Here is a 26,024-nt window from a genome sequence, read left to right as displayed (position 1 = left end):
GTGAAAGTTTAATCATTTTAAACTTTTTATTTTGTTTTTAAACACTACACGCCATTTATAGCCAGTCTGTGCAGTTTACCTGGTTGTCATATTTTAAACAATTGCAGTAATTTAAATTAGTTTTTCAAATCAATCAGTTGTGCATTTCAGATTTAAAAGAGCATAATTAACAAATGATTGATGAGATGACCAAAGCTGCATTTCTCTGCTTCCAAGTTATGGACGTCTTCAAGTAGCAATGAGGGGAGCGTGATTAAGAATTCTATACACTGCAGTGAAGTTTGCTCAGAAGTTCTTTAAGGCTCCTAATTAGGGCATCATTAAACATTGGCTTAATTTTAAGCATGTGCTAAATCCCACTGAAGTCAGTTGGGTTTACACACATGCCTAAATCCTTAAAGGTCTACACCTTCTCAGGAAATCTCTTACATACACCCTCAGCATTAAACATGTGCTTAAATGCTTTCCTGAACCAGGCGATGGCAGGGTAATGATTAAGTGAGACATGGCCAAGTAAGCCTGGCAGGTGACCTGCACCCCATGCTTCAGAGGAAGGCGAACTCCCTCCAACTCCCACTGCCAATCTAACTTGGGGGGAAATTCCTTCCCACCCCACATACAGCAATCAGTTAGACCCAAAAGACGTGAGCAAGAACCAGCCAGCCCAAGCACCTGAGAGAGAGAATGCTTGGTGTCACCTCAGAGCCCTGCATCCCTGCTTCAGAGGAAAGAGATCACCAAAACACAATCCCACACACATTAGCCTTCTTTTTGCAGCAGCAGAGAAACTGACCAAGGTCCCCACTGTGACAAAAGAGTCTTTTTCATTTATGCACTGGCATTTCTAGGAATTATATCAGCTTCATCTAGATAACATAATGAACATCATGGGTGAGAGCTGGGATCCCTGTGGAATTCTGCTGGCAAGGGACATTAAATTGCAAGAGCAGGTGTTTATCATGTCTAAGTGTTGCTCTCAGACTGCACCCAGAAAGCAATCTCATTAACCCCTGCCGTATCTTGGGGACAGGACAGCAGGATTCTATGGCCAATAGCAACAAATGCTGTAGAGAGGTCCATAAATTTGTTTGGATTTATTGCCCTTGTCGATTGCCAAGAAAAGATCATTCATCAGTGCCACCAGCACCATCTATTTTCCAAGTTCTGGCCTGAAGCCTGACTAGGAGGGGTCCAGGATATTGGCAGTGTCTAACCAATCTGCTTCCTGAGAACTCACTGAACATTACAGTTGGCAGCCATATAGTAAATAATTTATTTTCAACAGCCCAGCCCTTTCTTGATGCAATTCTGCAGGTGAAACAGTTAGCTACAAGGATAATTTACATGCACATATACGCAAAGCTTACCTTAAGTGCAATTCAGAGGATAAAGCAGTCAACTTTGGAGTTGACATAGCTGCAAATGTAAGTAGACTACAAGTCTGCAAATTTTCACGGCTAGTCTGCATTATTACGGCCTTCATAGCAAGATTAAGTATAACATACTCTTCATATAACTGAGTTTCATGGACTCAAACAGAATAATATATCACAGTCCAAGATGCTACCCATACATATCTAATGTCAAAGCAAAACATTATATGTATTAGAGGAATAGTATGTTGGCATACGAAGACTGCATTAAGAATGAGGAGTACTTGTGGCACCTTAGAGACTAACAAATTTATTTGAGCATGAGCTTTCGTGGGTTAAAACCCACTTCATCGGATGCATGCAGTGGAAAATACAGTAGGAAGATATATATACACAGAGGACATGACAAAATGGGTGTTGCCATACTAACTATAACGAGAGTAATCAGTTAAGGTGGGCTATTATCAGCAAGAGAAAAAAACTTTTGTAGTGATAATCAGAATGGCCCATTTCCAACAGTTGACAAGAAGGTGTGAGTAACAGTAGGGAAAAAAATTAGCATAGGGAAATAGGTTTTACTGCATTGTAATACATAAATACAAGTGGTTAGATTTAAGGTTGTACATACCATCTTAAACTTATTTCCTGTGGATTTAGGATGCTGAACCATGTATCCTTCATGCTCTTGCAGCTAAGCTAGTCTAGCCACCCAAGTATGTACAGCATAAACTTCCTTCAATGAACACTCAGTATGTTCAGTGAGAAAGCTTCAGACGAAGTATATCACACATGCACAGAATATAACAGAGACAATAACTTGATCAAAAGAGATTTTCACGGGAACATCCAAAACCTCTTCCCCACTGAGGTTTTATTTCTGACAATTTTTATCTTTCTACAATTTCAACTGTAGAGCAGCACACAAAATAGTTGCAATTTGTTATTTTATTTTATGAGGGGAATGAACATTAATTGCTTTCCTCAACCAAAAATGATTAAACTATTTCCCCCCTCAAATTTTCCAGGGGGAAAGAAAAACATCTTACAAAACTTGGCCTGGAAAAATGTCAGCCTGAAATCATGATGTTACAAAAAGTGCTGAATGGTTGAAAATCAGGAAACAGAAATACATGCGTAACCATGAATTTGATCCCCTGGTTGTGGCTATAATACCAGCTAATCACAGAAATGTAGGGCTGGAAGGGACCTTGATAAGTCATCAAGTCAAGCCCTCCTGCACTGAGGCAGGATCAAGTAAACCTAGACCAGGGATCGGCAACCTTTGGCACGCAGCCCGCCAGGGAAAGCCACTGGTGGTCTGGTTTGTTTACCTGCAGCATCCGCAGGTTCAGCCGAGCACAGCTCCCACTGGCCGCAGTTCGCCGTCCCAGGCCAATGGGGACTGCGGGAAGCAGCGCGGGCTGAGGGATGTGCTGGCCACCCTTCCCTAAACCATCCCTGGCAGGTGTTTGTCCAACCTGTTCTTAAAAACCTCTAAAGATGGGGATTCCACAACCTCCCTTGACAGTCTATTCCAGTGCTTCCTCTCCTTGGACCATTTACCTTGTGGTGGAGAGGACTGTGTGTCCCACTGACTCTCAGAACCGTGTTGTCTGGAGTCTTGTACTCTTGGTAGGACCACCCTTGGTGAACAGGTCAAAGGTGAGGTTCCAGATGAAGCGCGGTCCAAACTTTACAAGACAGGTCAGGCTATGACTGTTATTATAAGTAACAGTAGACGACACTACCTGCGACTGTTGACGAGAGTGGATAGCTACACCTGGATCCCACTGGAAAGTCCTCTGTGGCATACCAGGTGGCCAAGCAGATATGCTCATCTCCCCGGCTGTGAAGATGGATGGTAAGAGCTGTGTGAATGGCCTAGGGAATCAGTTTGGGTGCAGTAGGACCTAATGCCCCATCTACTGCATCCAGACTTGTCTCCAGATGTCTCGACATTGTCGTGCCACTGGATTTAGACAGGCCTGGACGAATGACTGAAGGTGTCTCTGCACAACTTTCCCTCACTTAAATACAATTCATGTGCTAGTCATAACATCAAGTGATGTCATGGTCATCTTCAAACCCAAAGGATGAACAAACAACATTCTCATGCTTAACTGCCATTATAGTTAAAAAGTTTTTCCCTAATATCTAACCTAAATCTCCCTTGCTGCAGATTTTCATGGGAACATCCAAAACCACTTCCCCACTGAGGTTCTATTTCTGACAACTTTAATCTTTCTACAATTTCAACTATAGAGCAGCACACAAAATGGTTGCAATTTTTTATTATTTGATGAGGGGAATGAGAAATAATTGCTTTCCTCAACCAAAAATGATTAAACTATTTTCCCCCTCAAGTTTTCCAGGGAAAAACAAGTTTTCCAGGATTTTTGTCCTACCTTTAGTAGACATGCAGAACAGCTGATCACAGACCTCTTTATTAACAGACATCAATTTATTTGAAGACTGTTAAAAGGTCCCCCCTCAGCCTTCTTTTCTCAAGATTATGGAGATATCCGATCTCTTAGAACTGGAAGGGACCTTGAAAGGTCATCGAGTCCAGTCCCCTGCCTTCATTAGGAGAACCAAGTACTGATTGTTGCCCCAGACCCCTAAGTGGCCCCCTCAAGGATTGAACTCATAACCCTGAGTTTAGCAGGCCAGTGCTCAAACCACTGAGCTATCCCTCCCTCGCGATTAAACATGCCCAGAGTATTTTTTAAGTTTTCTTCAAAGGTAAGGTTTTCTAAACATCTTATCATTTTTGTTGCTTTCCTCTGGACTCCAATTTGTCCACATTTCCTAAAGTGTGGCCCAAGAACTGGACTCAGTACACCTACTGAGGCCTCACCAGTGCCAAGTAGAACAGGAAAATTAGTTCCCCCAGCACATCCCTCGGCCTACGCCACTTCCCGCGGCCCCCATTGGCCTGGAACTGCAAACCGCGGCCAGTGGGAGCTGTGATCGGCTGAACCTGCAGATGCTGCAGGTAAACAAACCGTACAAGCCCGCCAGCGGCTTTCCTTGATGGGCTGCGTGCCAAAGGTTGCCAATCCCTGCACTAGGCCAATAACCCTGGCAAAAAAGGAAATTAGGTTGGTTTGGCATGATTTGTTCTTGACAAATCCATGCTGGCAATTTCTTATAGCCCAAGTATCCTATTGATGCTTACAAACTGATTGTTTAATAAATTTGTTCCATTATCTTTTCAGTACTTGAAATTAGGCTGACCTGTGTATAATAACTTGGGTCCTCTTTCTTCTCCTTTTTAAATACAGATACCATGTTTGCCCTTCTCCAATTCTCTGGGACCTCACCGATCCTCCATGAGCTGTTGAAGGTAATTGCTAACAGTTCCAAGATTGCTTCAGCTAGTTTCTTAAGGATGAATTTCAACTGAATTTGAATACATCTAACTTATCTAAATAGTCTTTAGCCTGTTACTTCCTTGTTTTAGTTTGCGTTCTTTCCCCCTTGTTGTTAATATTAATTGTGTTGAGTCTCTGGACACCATTAACCTTCAAAATAGGCATTAATTACCCCAATCTTCTTGATATTGTCTGTTATTAGCTCTCCTTCCCTGTTAAGTAGAGAACCTATACTTTCCTTCATCTTTCTCTTACTCATAATATACCGGTAATTAAAAAACCTCTTTTTTATTGCCTTTTATGTACCTTGCAAGGTGTAACTCGTTTTGTGCCTTAGCCTTTTTGTCCCTATATGCTTAGGCTATTCTTTTGTATTCCTCATTAGCAATTCATCCATGTTTCCCCCTTTTTGTAGGATTCCTTTTGGATTTTCAGGTCATTAAAGAGCTCCTGGCAGAGCCATATTGGCCTCTTACTATTCTTCCTTCACATCAGGATAGTTTCCAGTTGTGCCTTTAATATTGTCTCCTTGAGAAATTGCCAGATGTCCTGCATTCCCTTTTCCCCTAAATTTTCTTTCCATGGGACTTTAACAAACTCAAAGAATGGATAGGTAAAATCTGTTCTTATTCTACTGTTCTCATGCTTTGTAGTATAATGGGTTGTGGTTTCAGGGGCTCAGCTTGGGAGAAATTTAGTCCTACTCTATTTTAAATCCAGGAAATGCATCCCACAAACATTGGCCTGATATATGACCCTCTAATTCAGTGGCTTTTTTCATGTAACTACCTCTCCTGCAGAGAAAAACTGAGCAAAGTGACTCAGGTGAAATGGTACACTGACAATTTAAGAGATGATGGAAGGCAGATCACAATTTTACATGACAAACAAAAAGATCTGTAACCTCTGAAGTACAATTTTAACTCAAATCCACTGGGATTAGAGAAACTAGACTCCACACAGCCTATTAAAGAGTCTGAAATAGCCTGAAAGCCCCTTACACTTTTATTCCAGGCATCCAAATACAAAGAGTTGATGCATTTGAAAACTGTGACTGAGAAAGCTCGAAAGTTAGAAGCTACAAATTAATTTTTTTCCTAAGGACCATACACAACCTATAGAGGGCTTGATAATACATTAAGAACATATGTCACGAAAAGAATACGCCTTGTAGTGTTTTAAGAGACAGTTTGTTACTTAGACAATGCGTCTAGACATGGCTCAGTGGATGGACTTTTCCAATCTGAGATTTTTTTTTATTTTTATTTTTTTTTAGCTGAGCAGATGAATATACTGTAGATACTCTTTAAATGCCTCTAGGATTTAAATGCATCATAGCAATGCCTTCCATCTTCAGTCAAGTAACATGAGGAATATTTCACACAGAGGATTGCTGGGTCTTTCTTCTTCTTTCCCTCCTTGACCACCTAGGAAGTTCTGTGAACCTCTAAAATCAACAATTCCCAGAAGACCATTATACACAAAGGGAACACTTTTCAAAGTAGGGTGCCAAAATTGCTGTACTTGGATGTTTCATCGGGCATTTAGATAGCTTAAAAACAATAACTGGATGCATAGGTGCTTGATTTTAGGGTACCGAAGTTCAGAAATTGGACTCAAGCCTGTACAAAATACTTGGATCTGTGTGTGTGCACTATTCATTACAACTTAGACTAACAAGTGGCTGAGATAAATGTATAGCCTAAAATATAAAAACTCCAGCACAAAACTGATCAGTGAACTTGAATCAGGTCATATGTCTCTGTGATCCACAACAGCATACGCCTTTGTATTGTGTAATGCTGGATTGATGACGCCACTTATTTAGGGCAACAGTGATGTTTATATATCATTCATACACAATCTTTGCAGTGATGCTTCCACACTGTATAGAAACTATTAGATTATTGGCTTAATCACAATGAGTTTGATTCTTAACATGCATTTTCCAATATATAGTATAGCAGCTTTCATGGGACTGATAAAATTACTGAACAGCTGTGCAGCTTTTAAACTGGGGGTGGGGGGAGAGGGGGAGTCCTTAAAGCAGTTGTATTAGATCTTGTCAATCACAACAAGTTAAGAGAGACAGCTGTAATGCGGCCTCTTGTATTAATGTCACATTCACACACCTCTCTATAAAGTTTTTTGTACCTTACCAATCATAGAATCATAGAATATCAGAGTTGGAAGGGACCTCAGGAGGTCATCTAGTCCAACCCCCTGCTCAAAGCAGGACCAATTCCCAACTAAATCATCCCAGCCAGGGCTTTGTCAAGCCGGGCCTTAAAAACCTCCAAGGAAGGAGATTCCACCACCTCCCTAGGTAAAGCATTCCAGTGCTTCACCACCCTCCTAGTGAAATAGTGTTTCCTAATATCCAACCTAGACCTCCCCCACTGCAACTTGAGACCATTGCTCCTTGTTCTGTCATCTGCCACCACTGAGAACAGCCGAGCTCCATCCTCTTTGGAACCCCCCTTCAGGTAGTTGAAAGCAGCTATCAAATCCCCCCTCATTCTTCTCTTCTGGAGACTAAACAATCCCAGTTCCCTCAGCCTCTCCTCATAAGTCAAGTGCTCCAGACCCCTAATCATTTTTGTTGCCCTCCGCTGGACTCTTTCCAATATTTCCACATCCTTCTTGTAGTGTGGGGCCCAAAACTGGACACAGTACTCCAGATGAGGCCTCACCAATGTCGAATAAAGGGGAACGATCACGTTCCTCGATCTGCTGGCAATGCCCCTACTTATACAACCCAAAATACCGTTAGCCTTCTTGGCAACAAGGGCACACTGTTGACTCATATCCATCTTCTCGTCCACTGTGATGCCTAGGTCCTTTTCTGCAGAACTGCTACCTAGCCATTTGGTCCCTAGTCTGTAGCAGTGCATAGGAGTCTTCCGTCCTAAGTGCAGGACTCTGCACTTGTCCTTGTTGAACCTCATCAGGTTTTTTTTGGCCCAATCCTCTAATTTGTCTAGGTCCCTCTCTATCTGATCCCTACCCTTCAGCGTATCTACCACGCCTCCCAGTTTAGTGTCATCTGCAAACTTGCTGAGAGTGCAGTCCACACCATCCTCCAGATCATTAATAAAGATATTAAACAAAACTGGCCCCAGGACCGACCCTTGGGGCACTCCGCTTGAAACCGGCTGCCAACTAGACATGGAGCCATTGATCACTACCCATTGAACCCGACGATCTAGCCAGCTTTCTATCCACCTTACAGTCCATTCATCCAGCCCATACTTTTTTAACTTGGCGGCAAGAATACTGTGGGAGACTGTATCAAAAGCTTTGCTAAAGTCAAGGAATAACACATCCACTGCTTTCCCCTCATCCACAGAGCCAGTTATCTCATCATAGAAGGCAATTAGGTTAGTTAGGCACGACTTCCCCTTAGTGAATCCATGCTGACTGTTCCTGATCACTTTCCTCTCCTCTAAGTGTTTCATAATTGATTCCTTGAGGACCTGCTCCATGATTTTTCCAGTATACCAGCACAATCCATGATTCTTCTTGTTTGCCTGAACACTTACTTGAAAACCTATCGATCTGCCTGTCTGTTATGTGCACCTGTATACCTAGCTACCCGTTAACCCAGCTATAGAGCTGTTGATCTTAATCTCCATTCTGCTACTTACTTTTATATCAATCTGTGCATCTCCCCTATGGTTTACCATATATCGGCACCTACCATCTCTTCACATGCTCATTATATTAACTGCCTACCTGCTCACCCATTACCACCCTTCACTAACTTCTGTAAGATATACTATAATGTCTTTGCCTCTCTCTCCACATAACTGGTGTCTTAATATTTTCAGCATCCTGTTGATCATAATTTCAATCCTGAGCTATCCTACTGCCTTGGACAGGAGCTTTCTGCTTCCTGAGAATAGAATCTAGTTGCATTCTGATTTGTAGATCTGTAGGGTTCTTTCTTTAAAATCCAGCTGTGCCTGTATCCAGTGAAACAATTCTCAAACCTATTGTATTTTTTTTAAAGTCAGTCTTAAAAGCAAGGCTGTAGCTGTGTGTTATTTAACATTCAGTGCCAGACCCCAAGAGCAATATGAAGGATAAATGTCAATCAGTTGCAACTTGAATAGTCAAAGAGGCTCATTATGGTCCTTTCATTCTGTTTAAGCTCTTTCGAGTTATACATAGTCATTACAAACTTAGTGATTTTTGACTGTTAAACAAATTGCTTACTGAAGATTTTGCTGCTGCATTTTAACCCAGTTCTTCATGTGAAATCTGCATGTGCAAATTGTGATGGCAATTTGTGAGATGTGGACACCTGTCTGCCAGACAATTGTGAGAATAATAGAGAGGCTTAATGTGAAAAATCTGCCTTGAGGTAAAGTAAATGGAATGTTAGTGGGATACCCAACTTATTTATTTATAATAGGTGCTATTTTTAGGAAAGGTGCTTCTTGTTCTTAAAAACACAACCACTCTAGTTCATAGATTAGGGATGTTTTCTTTATTGGCAGTATTTCTTTAAAACCTCCCACCACTGCAATACTGCTAGTGCAGGCCACTGGTGACAGGAAACAAAAGTAGCAGCAGCACAGACCAGCCACTGACATTTTAACCAAGGCATCAGCAGAATCCATTGAGAGCAGGTCAAGATAATGCTGTGGTAAAGATGCCTGAATTCTGCCTAAAATAGCACTTCATCTATTGCTAGTACTGATGAAACTACACTAGTGCTACACTCGTGATGTGAAATTTTAAAGATAAATACCACCGTAGACAAAACTGATGGGTACTAACTACCCATACAGCTGAACTTGAGATTAAGCAGATCTATCCATCTTAGATGATGCATAAGTGAGAGGTACCTTTGCACAAAGGCACTAAACAATTAGGGAGCATAGAGTTCAATTGCTACCCAATTCCCTCAGGCAGCAAGGTGAGGCATATATCTAAATGTGCCAAGAACTGTGGTTTATTTAAATAGGCATTGTCGAAAGGATGTATCTCCACTTTCACTCTAAACACAGAGAGCCCTGGGTTTAGATTGATCTCTTGTGTTATGGAGTTCCACGACTTGAAATCTACAGTTGAGAATATACTGACCGCCTCACTAAACTAAGCACACCTGAATAGCTATACCATGCTGGCTCCAACTGCATCAAGTGCTGCGAGTACTTGTCTTGGAGGGCTATGGAGGATGAGGCTATCTGAGGTAATACCTCCATGTCAGTTTGCAAATTTCCCCATACCCAGTAGGAAGCATCTCTGCTTAGAGAGATGTTTGTGTGTTCCATTTTAATTCTCTGGTTGTTTTAGTGCTTAGGTTTCCTCTTTATTGAAGAGAATAGAGGAAGAGGAACACTTGGAATTCACCTTGACCCCCCCCTACTGGTGCAGCCATCAAATGTGCATTGAGTCATTATCAGGAAGGGAAATTTGTGTATGCACACCTCCAATGAGATTCAAGAACTGATCTGACTTAAGAGGCAAAGTCACTGTTATGATGCATCACTGCTCTCTACGCAGTTGCTCAGTCAGAAAAGCAACTCAGATTAATAAGGTCCTTTCAATGACCTGTGCCCACAGGTCATGTTTAGCAGCAAGTCTCTTTAAGAATTAAAAGGAGGGTTTTTTTAATCATTTACACTCCCCAATTTATTTTTATATTCACTTTCCTATAGGTCATTTGTGTTCTCAGAAAATAATTAATTTGCAACTTATACCATTCAGGGCAGTTCCTAAACAGCATAAACAAGGGCAGTTATATAATTTGTTATCTGTGTGCATGTAAGACCTTGTAGTGTACCTTTCAAAACGTGCATTTGGAGCTCAAAAAGGGGATAATAATACTGGCTAGATCCAGCTACAGTCTAGACAGGTGAGGTGAAATCTTGCCCAGCCCCCATAGTTTTGCCAATGTGTCTCAATTGTCATCTACAACCCTATTGCTTATTTTAGTCTAGGACTTTCCCTGAATGGAGATTGTTAGTCATAGAGAATTGTGAAGGAGTTTGGCAATATACACAACCCCCCACCAGAGATTAGGCGGAAGCCACCAAACTCAATTTCTTTTTTGACCCAGGTCACTTCTAAAAATCAAGTTTCCAGATGTGAAAGGCTTAGTGCATTAACCTCCCTGTAACACCCAGCCATCTGAAATCTGCTTTTATTATAGAGGCATCTGGTAGCATTGCTATAGTTACAGACCTGGCTGAAATGGCACACATTTATGAAGAGGAACATCTTTCATATGCAGTCTTTTTACTGTATCAACTCAATCTACATTTTTAATAGACGTGAGGCAAGATGACGTAATAGTTTATGAATTCACATTTAATCTCTGGACAGCAGACTACAGAACTTACTTTGGCTGCAATGTATAAGAGTTTGGTGGTCTCAAACTAGTCTTTGTTTGTTCACTCTAAAAACAAACCCTGTTTGACATCACTGGCACTGCCTCCCAAGGGGTCCATTAGGACGAGAGAGCAGGTGGTCTGCTGGTCAGAACTGAGGGGAAGTGGGAATGATATGGAAGGGAAATCTTCATAGACTCTGTTGGGCTGTGTAACAGTTTACCATCTGCATGCTTGCCCCCAAAATAATTTTGTGTGCTCTTCCACTGCGAAAAAAGAAACCAAACTGTAAATGGTTCCCGTCCCTCTATATCACCCCACTCTGAAGAGAGTCAGCAAGATTTTAGAGTAATAAGAAGGATAATTCTTTCTGATATACCCATCAACACAGATTTATTTATATAAACTATGTGCTCATTCTTTAGCTCACTCAACATCCTGCAGCAGAAATGGAGACCACCATTGTTCTTTGCAACCCTAACAATTGTTTTAGATCCGTTTAGGCCTTCAAAAGCTACCTTCGCAAGGAAAGAGGCTTTACGCTCTTTTTTTTAAGTGAATGCTGGGATCCCACCTCACATTTCTAGTTTCCCAAAACCAGGTGGGATTGCAGCAGGGGATATCACAGGGCTTGAAAGTCAGCTCTGGACTGTACCTTAACAAGCCGAATACTATTAGCTCCTCCTTTTTACTAAATTGCCTTACTGATACTATTTTGTAAACTGTTCCTGTCTCTTGCCTTATGGGCTCCAAAAGTGACAATTAGTACATTCATCCAGTGCAGTGTCTGCTCACAGGTTAGCCCTTTAAGTCATGAGATTGTCAGTTCAGAGTCTGTTACACAGTTGCCTTCTTTCAAACAGGTTAGGTGCACAACCTCATACCAAAGAAGATCAGATCCTGCTCTCTTAGGCAGAGAGTTCTGTCTAACAGGGCATTCCTGGATAGGAAGCGGTATAGCTACAGTGTAATACAGTCCCTAAGGGTTCAGTCTGGCCTTTATAGCACAGAGCAGTTTATATGCTGCTCTAAATAATGCTAAAGGCTGTAACAGTCCCTGGCTGGTTCCAGGACTGGTAGAATGGAAAGATGGCTTAATGAAGTTCAACAAGATTCAGGAATCTGTCCCCTAATTTGCGCATGTGATTAATATGAATGAATGCACAAACTGAGCAATTGCATGTACAAATGGACAATTCTGATCATCTGCACATTTACTCCATCTGTGTGCCTAACTTTCAAAATCCACACTCTAAGTGCATCTTTCACAGAACTTCTGGAAAAGATATGTCACTTTCCAGGTAAACTGCATCTATATTTCCCCTTCATGTCACCAAGGGCACCCACTTTCAGGATCCCTCCCCGTCATCATCTCTCTGGGTGGAAAATCATTGTCTCTCTCCCTTCTGACTGAGATATTTCCAGGTTGAACAGTTCCCTGCCTTCAGCATGTTATTCCCAGCAAGACTAATAATAGCATAACTTCCCTCAATTATAAGTTAGCACACAGTTCTCTCTCAGGAAACATATTTTATTCTGAAGATAAACAAACTACAGGAAAAAAACATATTTAAAACAATAAAAGGAACCTACAATTATGCCAATAATTTTACCAGAGAATAATCCCCACCTCCTACCCAATCTCCACAAGGTCAGCATCAGTCCTCCCAACCCTTCCTTAAGGATTGGGGTCCTCCGTGGACCTCCTGATGATTTGCTGGATCAGAACAAAAAGCCCTGAGCATATTGAAAACCAGGCTATTTATCAAAAAATCCTCTCTTTGTCTGTTGGTCCCTGGAGAATCCAGTTTGAACTAGTATATGCAAAACTCTCCAGAGGTGGCTTCAAAGGGCTGATAACTGGAGGAATTACATTAGCATACCTGCTCCTCCTAGAGAATTTACATACAATCTCGCCATAATAAACAATTGATTTTTTTAATAAAATGGATCCCAAAGGCATGAAACTCATTTCAATAAGGTCTAAACCAATTCAGTAAGATTTCAGTAAGGTTTGTCCAAGATATTGCAGAATATTGTTATTTCTGTCATAGGATGTTCCATCACTTTACAGATGAGGCACCAGATTTCAGATTAATGGCATACATCCTTTGATAGGTTCCTACCCATTATGCTAGGCACAGCACAAACAAAAGACGCATATCCTCTCCCCCAACAGGTTTACCCCCTGAAGACAAAGGATAGGTATACCACACAAGTGAAGCTATCAGAGTGAAGATTGTATTATGAAGACATAGCTAAAGCTTTGGATAACACATTTTTATTAGACATATGGATTAAACCAAATTCCATGAGGGGGCTGACAGAGTGAGAGTACTTAATAAGGAAGGTGCTTATTGGCTGCATTTTGTGAAAACCAGAAGGAAACTATATGGCAGAGAAAGGAAGTGGCTGCAGTATTCAAGATGGGAGATAATGAAAGCCTGAAAGCATTATAGCTCTAGGGGCAGAAAGGATGGAAAGTATATCTTGGAAATGCTGTGGAGGAATAAATGGCAGAATTTGCGATGACCTGGATGTGGGGCAATGGAGATAGTTAAGGGTCACATTTGGACGTGATTTAAAGTAGAGCTATTTACTAGATTACACATTTCAGTGGCAGCAGCAAGGTACCATGAAGATTCTCACCTATTTTATTTAAGTCTCCTTTAAACACCTACTGAAATCTCTGAAACATCATGGCTATGCTGACCAATACACTTGCGCACACATGGAACAGGTCCTCTGGTAGATACTCTTTCACAGCAATCTGTTCTCCTTACCTCATAGAGTGTAATGATACCATTGGTCTCATTTGGAGGCTTCCACTGAACATAGATCTTTTCTTCAAAGGGTCCTCCTTGGATAGATTCTAGGGGAACAGGTCCAGGAACTATAAAGGAAAAGAGTGGAAAGTCAGTAACTCTCCACAACAGTCTCATGTGTATCCCAGAGAGGCTAAAGTCTTCCAGCAATGGTGCTCTAGAGCTGAGAAAACATACACTCTGGGCCAAACGGGAACATTTAAAAAGGTATTAGTACCCATTACTATTGGTCCATTCTTGACCTTGGGGTCCAAACATGAAAACTCACATACTGAATATTAACAACAAACACACTCTAATGTAAAGTCGCTGCTATCTTCCAATGTTTCAGTGATCCACCATACCTAGCTCCATCAGCATGACAGAGGCAACTTATTGAGAGTATTTATCACAGAATCAGAGGTTATAGAAGATACAAATAGCAACTTAATGTATTACCAGCTAGTGCTTTGTTTGTATATCTGCACACACCCCAGGTTTCCCTATCCCCAACATGATCATGCAAGAAATTGCCTACTTCTATTGCCAAGAAATTATGCATTTATAATTGTACCATTTATCACGTATCCAGGTATCTATAGATATTTCATTTTGTTATTAAATGTGTATTTTTTATTTTCCAACTTACCTCATTTCTTTTACATATTAAGACAATAAAAATACATTCCTTAAATAAAAATAAATTGAACAAGTGTGCATGATTTAACAAAGCCTCAAATATAGCAACTTGTGTCATACAGTCATAATACATAGAACCTCAGAGTTACAAATACCTCAGAGGTTGTTCGTAACTCTGAAATGTTCATAACTCTCAACAAAATGTTATGGTTCTTTCAAAAGTTTACAACTGAACATTGATTTAATACAGCTTTGAAACTTTACTATGTGGAATAAAAATGCTGCTTTCCCTTTATTTTTGTAGTAGTTTACGTTTAACACAGTACTGTACTGTGTTTATTTGTTTTGTTTGTCTCTGCTGCTTCCTGATTGTGTAGTACAGGGGTGGGCAAACCTTTTGGGCCGAGGGCCACATCTGGGTGGGGAAATTGTATGCAGGGCCGGGGCAGGGGGTTGGGATACGGGAGGGAGTGCAGGGTGTGGGAGGGGGTGTGGTGTGCAGGAAGGGGCTCAGGGAAAGGGATTGGGGCAGAGGAGGGGTGTGGGGTGTATGAGGGGCTCGGAAGGGGGTTGGGGTGCAGGAGGACTGCGGAGTGCAGGAGGGGGCTCAGGGTAGGTGTGCAGGAGGGGTGTAGACTGCGGCAGGGGGCTCAGGGCAGGGGCTTGGGGTGCATGGGGTTCAGGGTGCAGCAGGGGGCTCAGGGCAGGGGCTTGGGGTGTGGGGTGTATAAGGGGGCTCAAGGCAGGGAGTTGAGGTGCGATGTGCAGGCAGGGGGCTTAGGGCAGGGAGTTGGGGGGCAGGAGGGGTTCGGGCTCCAGCCCGGCGCCGCTTACCTAAAGCGGCTCCAGGATGGCAGCGGCATGCACCAGGGCCAGGGCAGGCTCCCTGCATGCCTGCCCTGTCCCCAGCCCCGCGCTGCTGTAGGAAGCGCTGCGGCCTCTGGGGGAGAGGGGGCGGAGGACTCCACGTGCGCTGCCCTTGCCGCGCCTCCAGGTACCTCCCCCAAAGCTCCCACTGGCCGCAGTTCCCTGTTCCCGGCCAATGGGAGCTGCGGGGAGCGGGGCCTGGAGGCAAGGGCAATGCAAGGAGTGGGGCCACAAGGATGTGGTGCCGGCCGCTTGTGAGAGCGTTGCGGGGCCCGCGGAGCCACAGGGGGCAATCCCGCGGGCCGGATCCAAAGCCCTGAGGGGCCGGATCCGGCCCGAGTGCCGTAGTTTGCCCACCCCGGTGTAGTACTTCTGTTTCCAAATGAAGTATGTGGTTGACTGATCAGTTTGTAACTCTGGTGTTCGTAACTCTGAGGTTCTACTGTAGTAATATTTAGCTCTTACAAAGTACTTTCACCAAAGCCCTCTCTACAGAAGTGATTAAACAATATTATCCCCACTTCACAGAAGTGGTAACTGAGGCACAAACATGCTTAGATCTCAGTACTGCTCACATGGATCCACTGCAGAATTGGAAGCTGAATAACTTTAAGTCACATAGAAAATCAGTGATGGAGCTGAGAACAAAACCCAGTTTGGTACTCTGCTTACTGGACTAGGTGACCCATAATTCAGGAGGCACAACAATAAACACCCCTACTGTTTTTGCTGGGTCAACACATACTGATCTAACCTTTCAAGCTTTACTTCAACAGCACATTGTCTTAAACCTTAGATGACAGTGCCAGTAAATATTTGTTTATATAAGATTTGCTTAAGTACTCTGTAGGAGTCATTTGTCTCAAAAGTGTAATGGATTTGTGTTTAAAGCATCAGATATAACAGGATTCATGCTTTATTTGTTTTGGTATGCCACTGAGTTTAAAATAGCATAAGAGTTCTGTTTTGTGTACAAGCAAAACCAACCTAAAATAACTAGGGATTGAGCCATGAAGACCTCCTTTAAGATGTAAATAAATGAGCTAAGCCAAATTTTCTTCTTTTCTTCCCAGCCTTTTGGATAATTTTATTCCCTATCTTATCTCCTGTTTCCTCTCTGAAGTAATCTTCCATCATCATCACAAACAATTCTTTAATGGGTTCCTTTTCTTCCCCTTTTGCTCTGTGTGCACTTTCTGGTTGAGTTCTAGGAATAAAGTTATTCACTTCATAATTTTATTCTTAAAATGTATTTACAGGCAGAATGCTAACTACTACAATCTTCCTTGTCTTTTGGACATTGACGTATAATTAAACCAGGCACTTTCCAATCACTGAGTGAAGCTATGATGGAAGGAAATACCCAGTATGAAGGACTGATATTGCACAGCTGTATCTTTCTCTTCTTTAACGGATGGACATCTTTGTTTATGTATCAGCAACAGGAAGTGTTTTCATTTTGTTTTGTTTTTTGCTACAGTCAGTATTTAAGGATCAGCTCTGGCTTCAGAAAAAATTAAACTGTCTTCAGCTTGGTGCACAAGTAATGCAGCTACCGATGACAGCCAGACAATGGAGAACACATTCAAGAGCCACTCCTTTCTGCTGTGGTGAAGATTCCCCAGAAGGAAGATTAAGATTTGCCGTATTCAAGAGTAAGAGAGAGAGATTCCCATTTGGCTCACATTGCAAAGCTGCAGCCTATTGACTAGTAGGGTCATGATTTAAGTATAAGATGTCGTAAAGAGGGTAAACAAAGGAAGGCCAATTGTTAGCCATGGCCACTTCAGTCGTATGTCCAAATCCCACACCTGGACACTCAACTAGGTATGCAGGCACATGAGTTCCTGCATTACACACTGTGACAAAGTTCCTCCTCTATCTTGATGGGTCCTGCGCTTATTGGCGGATTTTCTTGCCTCAGAGATTCACCTTCCCCTCTGGAAGAACCCACAGTCCAGGTCAATTGGGAGGTTCGGGGGGAACCCGGGCCCGCCCTCTATTCCGGGTTCCAGCCCAGGGCCCTGTGGACTGCAGCTGTCTATAGTGCCTCCTGTAACAGCTGCATGACAGCTACAACTCCCTGGGCTACTTCCCCATGGCCTCCTCCAAACACCTTCCTTATTCTCACCACAGAACCTTCTTCCTGGTGTCTGATAACGCTTGTGCTCCTCAGTCCTCCAGCAGCACACCCTCTCACTCTCAGCTCCTTGCGCCTCTTGCTCCCAGCTCCTCACACTCGCGCCACAAACTGAAGTGAGCTCCTTTTAAAACCCAGGTGCCCTGATTAGCCTGCCTTAATTGATTCTAGCAGCTTCTTCTTAATTGGCTCCAGGTGTCCTAATTAGCCTGCCTGCCTTAACTGGTTCTAGCAGGTTCCTGATTACTCTAGTGCAGCCCCTGCTCTGGTCACTCAGGGAACAGAAAACTACTCATCCAGTGACCAGTATGTTTGCCCTCTACCAGACTCCTGTACCCCACTGGTCTGGGTCTGTCACAACACCTAAGTAGCAATAACCGCATCCAAATGTGAGATGTAACTTCTTATTAAGCTGCTCAGATTGAGAAGCTGTACAGTTTGTCCAACCAACTGGTGGGAGACGGACAACTGTAGTATCTGGTCACGCTTGCTCACACCACACTTCTCTCTCGGCAGTATCACATGAAAGGCTATGACACCTCCAGTTTGGTTTGATCACATTTTGTCTCGTTTAAGTGGGCATACTGGTGGAGGTGGGGTTGACGTGTTTGAGAGATTAGACTCCCCTAGACCAGATGTTTTACTAACACTCAGTGGGAGGGAGAGCAGGGGACATGGAAAAAACTTTAAAAATAGTACTATCTGAGTAAACATTGACTGATGGAAAGAACCTCACAAGAGCTCCATTTTACTAAGTGGAAGAAAGAATGAAGGAATATTGCAAGTTCTCCTGAAAACCTCGAACAAGGAACTTTGAAATAAGTGTGCCATCTCTGGTTCAGCATGCTTGAGGCTAACAGACACAAAAGAGTGTTAGTATCTTGCATAAACAGTAGACAGGCAAAAGTACAGATGGACTTATAGGAGAAAGGATTGTCTCCTCAAGATTACAAAGTGTTCAGAGGGCATAAGAGGGCAGGAGATTGAGGAGAGTTGGTCTCCAGAAATGAGGTGGTGAACTGAAGACATTTAGGGCTAAATTCTGTTCTGACATATAGCTGTGAGAGTATGCAGCTGTAAGAGTACATATGAGGTCCAGAGTTTACCACATATTATATAGGATTATGGCTCAGACACAAATAAGACACATGCATAGACCCTTGGATTCTCCATTTGTGCACTTTGGTTACATTCCTGGAAATCAGTGCACTGCCCAAGAAACACCCTTTGGTGTCATAGAACAGCTACGCCAAACCACTCCACAGTTCCCACTGAAGCTCTGAGGTTGCAATAGCTCCCACAGTAGCTATACCTGTTTATCGTATGAGGCAATGACTAGTGCAACTGCACAGTGATGGATCTATCACACCTCCTCCAATGCTTCCCCTGCTTCTTCCCCATACCTCAAAATCCTTGTAGGACAGCACAGAGATCTGACTCACAGAACTGTGCTCCATCCAGGAGATATATACCCCTGTATGGCTTCAATAACTCTTGCTGCCTGTGCAGCAGAACAACCCTGGTTCCAATGCATTTGATGAGCTCCACATTCAGGGGAGGGAGCAGGGTTTTCCCTTTTAGGAAAACAAAACTATTTTGCCCTTGGAAGGGGGGCCTGGAAGAATTAGAGAAGATAGAACACTTGCATGGTCTTCATCAGAAATTGTTTTCCTCATGTAACCTCCCCTTCTCCCAATACCTTTTCAAAGATCCACTGATCTCCCAGACCTACTGACCATCACCACAGCTCATAATCTCTGTCCAGGAGCAATAGAGATGGGATGCACAATATCTTAGGATGCTACATGAAGTGGCTAGCACAGACACTGCAGAAAACAATGGCAGAGGCACCAGACCCTCATTTTTATGGGCCCACTATATTCTCTCCCTAAGGTTACCAGTCTGCAGTACAGGTGTTTGTATTTTCCTTTAGTGTAGGTCTTGTGCATTTACCACTGTGCCATCAAATATGGTGAATTAACAAGTCTGTGCAGGGAAATGTACCCTATATAGAACCCTACAAGAAAAAAGAGGAGAGGAATAAGTTAAATAACACCAATGTTCTAACATTTTGGTTACAACATCAAGGAATAATAAAATCCAGTGGATAATTTAATGTACCCTCCTCTTTCACCCACACAACACTAAGACTCTAGCTACACAGATAGGTAGATTGCACCCTGGCATAGAGCTGCTCCAGGGCTGTTCACCTTTATCAATATGAAAGGCTGATTTCCCCAGCAGAGTAACAATTTAAGATTTATCTTTCATTATGATTACAAAGCCACTAAAAATCCACCTACTCAAGCAAAACTCTAATGCTGTGAAAGATAACTAACCAAATGCACTCCCAGTCCTGTCTGACAAAAACTCTGATCATTTCCCTGAATTAATAGAAAGGTCCGCCATCTCCTGGACTTCCCTGTGTGATATACTGTAATGCCAGAGCCACTTTCATCACAGAGAAATTTAGCTCAGCAGTGCCTAATAGCTCAGGCAAGGGAAAGATGCTTCCTTATATCCCATTAGATAGAGTGGATGCTTGCAGCCCATAAGGACTCTTAGTTTGAGTCTCAGCTAACGTGGCTTTGTGACAGAGGGAAATTTCCTGCAATATCCTGGACAAACCCTACTGAATTAAGTTAAACCTTATTGTTTAATACCTTTGGGATCCACTGTAGTAAAAATACAATTGTTTATGTGGCACTGTAGAATTGGGTATAACTTTTCAGGGGGACTGATTGATGGAAAGCTTGTGGAAATGCTTGGAACTTTAAAGAACTGTTTGGGACAATGTGTGAAGTGGGTTTCCTAGGAGGTCCTTGTGAGGCCTTTTGAAGTGATGCCTGGAAAACCCATTGCCTACTGATTACCTGTTCCTGGAAACTCCAGATCAAAGAACACCTTCCACTGTATAAGGGAGGGACTAAACTTTTCATGAGTTCTGAACTCAGGCTCTTATGAACTTGTGACCACAACAGAGATCCCTCTGTAGGGTTTGAAAGGACTAATCACCATAGTAGATTTGGGGGTGATCTCTGATAAGCTTATTAGCATGTGGGTAGGTTCTTTTATTGTTTTCTCTGTGACGCTTTTAACCTAAGAGTAAATGTGGTTGCAGAGAAAAAGCTGTGTAGTAGCTTACCTGTGAGGATTTACACTGTTAGTCTATGAAGAGAAAGCAAGCAGGTCTGCTTAGGCAGTCTATCTTTTGCTGGGAATAACATAGTGAAGGCAGGGAACTGTTCAGTCTGCTCACAAAGGAGAGAGACACGTCTCTCCACATAAGAGAGGCGATGACCCAGGGATCCAGAAGTCTCAGGGTGGGTGCCCTTGCTTGACCACTGAGGGGAAGTACAGGTGCTGATACCCTGAACTGTGACAGGCTTAATAATTTTGTGATAATTTTCCTAGCCTATCGCTTGGACATGTCATCCTTCTTTTTGAATCCGTTTACTGGCACCATCTCTTATGGTGGATTCTCTGTAATTTAAAGCCTTTAAATCATGATTTGAGGACTTCAGTAATTCAGCGACAGTTCTATGGCCTGCAACGTGCAGGAGATCAAAATAGATGATCATGATGGTCCTTTCTGGCCTTAAATTCTATGAGTCTATCTCTTCTATTGTATCAAATATAAGCTGCTTATTTTCACTTTCAAGGCCCTTCATAACCTATCATCACTCATTCAGTATTGAAAAGTTGACTCCTGCCTAGGGTTGCCAACTTTCTACTCACACAAAACCGAACACCCTTGCCCCACCCCTCCTCCGAGGCCCCGTCCTCACTCACTCCATCCCCCCTCCCTCTGTCGCTCACTCATTTCCACCAGGCTGGCTCAGGGGGATTGGGTGCAGGAAGGGGTTAGGGCTCCGGGGTGAGGCTAGAAATGAGGAATTCAGGGTGCAGGAGGGGGCTCCGGGCTGAGGCAGTGGGTTGGGATGTGGGAGAGGGTGAGGGCTCTGGCTGAGGGTGCGGGCTCTGGGGTGGGGCTGGGGATGATGGGTTTGAGGTACGGGGGGGGCTCTGGGCTGGGGGGTGGAGCCAAGGGGTTCGAAGTATGGGAGGGGGTTCCGGGCTGAGGCAGGGGGTATGGGTTCTGGGCTGGGGCCAGAAATGAGGGGTTCAGGGTACAGGAAGGGCTCTGGGCTAGGGCAGAGGCTTGGGGTGCGGGGGGGAAGGGTGAGTGCTCTGGCTGGTGGTTGAGCTGTGGCGAGGGGCCAGGGATGACGGGTTTGGGGTGTAGGAGGGTGCTCCAGACTGGGATCAAGGGGTTCAGAGGGTGGGAGGGGATCAGGGCTGTGGCAGGGGGTTGGGGCACAGGAGGGGGGGTCAGGAGTGCAGGCTCCGGGTGGCGCTTACCTCAAGCAGCTCCCGGAAGCAGCAGCATGTCCCCATACCGGTTCTACGCGGAGGCGCAGCGTGCTGCCCCATCTGCAGGCGCCACCCCTGCAGCTTCCATTGGCTGCGGTTCCCAGTCATTGGGAGCGGCGGAGCTGGTGCTTGGGGTGGGGGCAGCACGCAGAGCCCCCTGGCTGCCCCTAAGCCTATGAGCAGAAGGGGGGACATGCTGCTGCTTCCGGAAGCTGCACAGAGCCACAACAGGCAGGGAGCCTGCCTTAACCTTGCTGCGCTACCGAGCGGACTTTTAATGGCCCAGTCAGCGGTGCTGACCGGAGCTGCCAGGGTCCCTTTTCAACTAGGTGTTCCAGACGAAAAATGGTCACCTGGTAATCCTACTCCTGCCTCTGATTGGACCATGATTTCAGTCTCTGTTGCCCACATTAAATGTTCAAAACAAGCACCTTTGTGTTTTCTCCCATGCTTCCCCTCATGCTTGGAAGAAGCTCCCTGTAAACAACCACAACACTACAACATTATCCTCCTTCAAATTCTCCTTTGTCTGAGGTCTACAAAAAAAACTAGACAATGTTTGACTGCTGGTGTGCTGAGACCACTGCTTCCCATGCTGACCAATACTGTCTCATCGTTTTCTTGTATCGTGTTTCTTGTCTTTTTTGTTCTGTGTTTGTACAGAGCCTCACACATTGGGGTCCTGGGATGCCTAAGCGTAGGGTGACCAGATAGCAAGTGTGAAAAATCGGGATGAAGGGGGTGTGTGGTGGTAATAGGCACCTATATAAGGAAAAGTCCCGAATATCGGGACTGTCCCTATAAAATGGGGACATCTGGTCACTCTACCTAAGCGACACAATAATACAAATATCAATAATACATCCTCAAAGCACTTCTTATGGAACAAGAGTGGCAGAATCTGGCCTCATTAATTTAGCATAATAGGTGTACATGATATGTTAGAACACCGTGTGACCTGGAATGTCCAGAATTATGGAAAAAAGGTGCATTCTGGAAATTAAATTATGTACAAAAAGCTATATTAAAATGTTATTTAGGTTGGAAAGTTAAGCACTCAAAAGTTTGCAAGTGTCAGAATTGCAGTTGCCTATGGAACCTTCATTCTGGTCCCCTACGCCGCCAACCTGCGCACTGAATGAGGGCAGACCCCTGTGGAAAAGACAGCGTGTGATTCTCTAATTAAAGGCTGCATTATAAGGCATATGCACAAAGTGGCAGAATTAAGGTTGGACACGCAACCATAAATCTCAAATTTCTTAACTTGAATGCCTGACTCTACAACCTAAATAACGTTCTTTATCACATTTGGTATGTAATTTCCTAGGGTGGTGGGTTTTGTTTTTGTTTTTTGTTAAGGGAAGACAGTAAAATTCTGTTATATAAACTCGTAACAAGCGCAGGTATCAGCGGGGTTTGAACGCTGAGTCTTTGGCACTGCAGCACACATTTATACTTTTTGAGCTATTAGATTAACCAGCTTCCCCTACAATAAATAAAATAAGCCATGGGACTGGAGAAGTTTGTCTCGGAGGGGGGGGGTGTGGGGGGGCGCACTGGGAGTTTAGCACCCAACACTTCCCAGAACTGGGCCCTTTGCTGCTGACTGGCAGACATGAATATTACTTGCAGCTTCACAGTGCTTTACAAACATTATCCATGCCATGAAAAGTAGGTAAATATATATAATCCCTATTTTAATTGCAGCCCAAGGAAATCTGATACGGAATTGATGAGACACCACCTCCAAGCCCACAATGCCATTTTTACCAAGTCATTTCCCCCCCAAACAGTTACTTAGAACTTTGAACCATGAAAAAATAAATATTAAAATAAAAAACAAAACATTTTCTTACCATCCTCTTCAGTCTGTACCACCAGCTCCTCGCTTTCCATTTTGCCCTCTGGATTAGAAAGTGCTAGCCTCAACCGGATGGTCATGAAGGGCCGAAGGCCTCGCAAGGTATAATGTGAGGATGTCTGGATGAGTTCCTCTGCCTCGTACTTCTGCTGGTTAAACACGTACTGGTACTGGACTGTTAGGTTGTAGCTGTGGCAACGGGTCACCGCGTAACCAAAGGGCTCCCATTGCAAGGTCAGCTGCCGGGAGCGGATGTCAACAACTTCCATACTCTGCGGTCCATGGACTGGATCTGTGCAACAAGTGAAAGAAATGAAAAGGCTTTAAAGGAGGCAGGCATCCGTGGATCTCTCAGTGTGCATTATCTATAGTACTTATGGCCCAACTTGCTATAGTAGCTGAGCGCCTGGCTATCTTTAATGAATTTGTCCTCACAACACCCCCGTGAGGTAGGAAAAAGTGCTATTATCGCTGTTCTGCAGACGGGGAACTGAGGCACAGAGAGACTAAATGTCCTGCCCAAGAGAACGGAGGTGGGGCAGTAACTGAACCCAGTTCTCTCACGTCCTAAGCTAATGCCCTAACCACTGCACATCCTCCCTGCACAGAGAATGAGAACATGAGGGTGCAGTATGGAGGTTTATGAGAATGAGTTTGGGAACACCACCGCACTTCACCAGTGCTACTGTTCTCTCTTTTTAAATGCTTGGGAGGCACTCAGACACTTGGTCTAGTCTACTCCTATGCCCTATTGCCAAAGCCTTGAGTGAGTTATTAGAGTAACATCTCACCATACCATCATACATTCTTCCTGTACCACGTTTATAGAACAGCTATTTTAGAAATACATATTGACTGGGTGAGACTATTTTTTTGTGTTCCTCCATCTGTAAAACCAGGCTACTTTAATATCCTAAATCCCACATTACTGGGAAATTTCTCAGAGAAAGAGGAAAAATATTGAAAGTAATGTTTTAGAATCTCATACTTTTTTTTTCCAAATACACATTAATATCGTGATTTTAATGTCCAATATAACAGGACCTTCCAGAGCCAGTACTAGGCACCTAATGCTATGGATACATGCTGTAAAAATTATAATAGATACTATATAATAAATGAACTGCTGTATATCCCCACTGGAAGGTTAGGAATCTCCCTTTCCCACATTTCTAGCCCTAATGAGTCACATGTTATCACACCTTAAATATGTCATGGGTATAGAACTGTATATTTCTGTACCTTAGACCAGTGCAAGTTTGGAGTGAATATAGGAAACATTCCTCTGGCAATTTTTTTTCTTTTTAAATGGTGGCTATTTGAAAGTGCCCATGGATCTGGAACATTCATAGAGGCCGCAGCAGAGGTTAATTATTGGTTGAAGGGAGAAGTGGTACCATTTATGAGATGAATACCACAGCAACAGAGGTAATATAAAGTCCTAATGAAGCTCATTCATTATTCTTTCTACAGACTCAGCTTGAGGTAAAGATGCATGTGTAAGAATAATTTTCACTTGGTGTTGCCTATTTATGTTTACAGCATAGCTTTGACCACTTTAAAAAGTGAATGTGAGAGTGTATAGTTGTATTTTACACAAAGATTGAGGGATGAATGAGTGAATGATTGAGATGCATTAGGTGGTAAGTATACTACATATACACACACACACACACACACATTTTTGAGCGGGTATGTCTCACAATTGTATGGTATTTTAAAGTTTTAATTAATCATCCCTCAATCAATGCTACAAGAGTGCACATGTACGAATGCAGGAGAGAAAATTAGTGAAATACATATAATTTTCATCTGCAACTTCTTAATATTAGAGCATAATTTAAAATATTTTACCCACAAATTTTGCTGTCTCTCAATTTCAAATCACAGAAAGACTACTACTTTTTTTTAAAACAAACAAACAAAAACAGTCATAAGGAAAACAAAATAGTTTTAGAAAGAAAGAGAGAGAGAAATAAAGGGGGGAAACGCCCTCTAGAATTTGTTATGAAGTGAAGAACAACAAACAAAGCATCTCCTCTTCTGCTAATGTAAGAGCAGAGAACATACTAATGGTCGGTGAGACACGTCTCACTGCAAAATCTGTAACCATTAACAATGGGGCAATAACTACTTCAGAAATGAACATTTCATATATATTAAAATACACACGTGTGCACTTTAAAAATAGGACACTAAAACTAGGTGATTTACAGCATGCAACTATGGTTTAGAATTTCAAATCTCTCGT

The 26,024-nt window shown here is 43.1% G+C and overlaps 1 protein-coding gene across 2 annotated transcripts in view; it reads right to left on the bottom strand.

Moving 5' to 3' along the window:
- Positions 1 to 26,024, bottom strand: part of PTPRT (protein tyrosine phosphatase receptor type T) — a 715,579-nt gene that overhangs the window by 226,905 nt on the left and 462,650 nt on the right. For both annotated transcript variants that reach the window (XM_065414819.1, XM_065414820.1), the window contains exons 8-9: positions 23,769 to 24,065; positions 13,872 to 13,981 (exon numbers count right to left, since the gene is read on the bottom strand). In XM_065414819.1, coding sequence (XP_065270891.1) covers positions 13,872 to 13,981; positions 23,769 to 24,065 — 407 coding nt within the window. The remainder of the gene's footprint in view (positions 1 to 13,871; positions 13,982 to 23,768; positions 24,066 to 26,024) is intronic.

This window comes from Emys orbicularis, chromosome 12 (assembly GCF_028017835.1).
Source record: "Emys orbicularis isolate rEmyOrb1 chromosome 12, rEmyOrb1.hap1, whole genome shotgun sequence".
Taxonomy (NCBI): Eukaryota; Metazoa; Chordata; order Testudines; family Emydidae; genus Emys; species Emys orbicularis.
The sequence above is the reverse complement of the archived record's forward strand: the minus strand, read 5'-3'. Positions and strand labels throughout refer to the sequence as shown.